The sequence below is a fragment of the Morone saxatilis genome, unplaced genomic scaffold, assembly GCF_004916995.1.
Source record: "Morone saxatilis isolate NCDOM2014 unplaced genomic scaffold, NCSU_SB_2.0 Contig8, whole genome shotgun sequence".
Taxonomy (NCBI): domain Eukaryota; kingdom Metazoa; phylum Chordata; class Actinopteri; family Moronidae; genus Morone; species Morone saxatilis.
In genome coordinates, this window is record NW_023340257.1 from 17,465,539 (window position 1) to 17,466,101 (window position 563).

Genomic DNA, 563 nt, shown 5'->3' on the forward strand with positions numbered 1-563 from the left:
CATGCTGGCCCAGCAGATGCAGCTTGCCAACGCCATGATGCCCGGCACGCAGTTACAGCCAGTGGTGAGAGGACACATATACGAACAAATGCAAATAACAGTAATTTACTATACACAGGGGGTACAAACTCTGTGAACAGGGCCCTATTTGTCAAACAAGGCTATGTGTGTTAGCTAGCTGTTCTGGCTCTGATGATCCGACACAGGTCTGGAGTTGTTAGTATTTTGCAGCTGGCTTAAAAAAAGTTATTGTCAGAGCAAGAAGTCTAAATACATTTTAAGAATACTTTAACCTGCAGACTGCTTTTTCACAGCCAGTTGACCATTATCTTTTGGTGTAATTATTACAATATAATTTTATGTATTAAGACAAGTGGATAACGTGTTTCAAGATGTCGCCCATTCGTTTTAATGTAAGTTGCTCACCGGGTGCATACAGATTACGTTTTTTCGGGATTTCTCTGGCTTCTGCTTTGAGTCATTTTCTTTTTCTGAGCTGGCTGACTTCCTCCTTGCTACCATCAGACATGAAGGCAGCATTTTAGCAAAGCTTTTGGTCCCTT

General features: G+C 41.7%; 1 protein-coding gene across 1 annotated transcript in view; it reads left to right on the forward strand.

The window, feature by feature from the left end:
* The window catches only part of LOC118341485 (muscleblind-like protein 1), a gene marked incomplete in the record, with an annotated part of 19,604 nt that continues 19,041 nt past the window's right edge, over positions 1-563 (forward strand). The window contains 1 exon segment of the mRNA XM_035679748.1: positions 1-64. Within this exon segment, the coding sequence (XP_035535641.1) occupies positions 2-64 (63 nt within the window).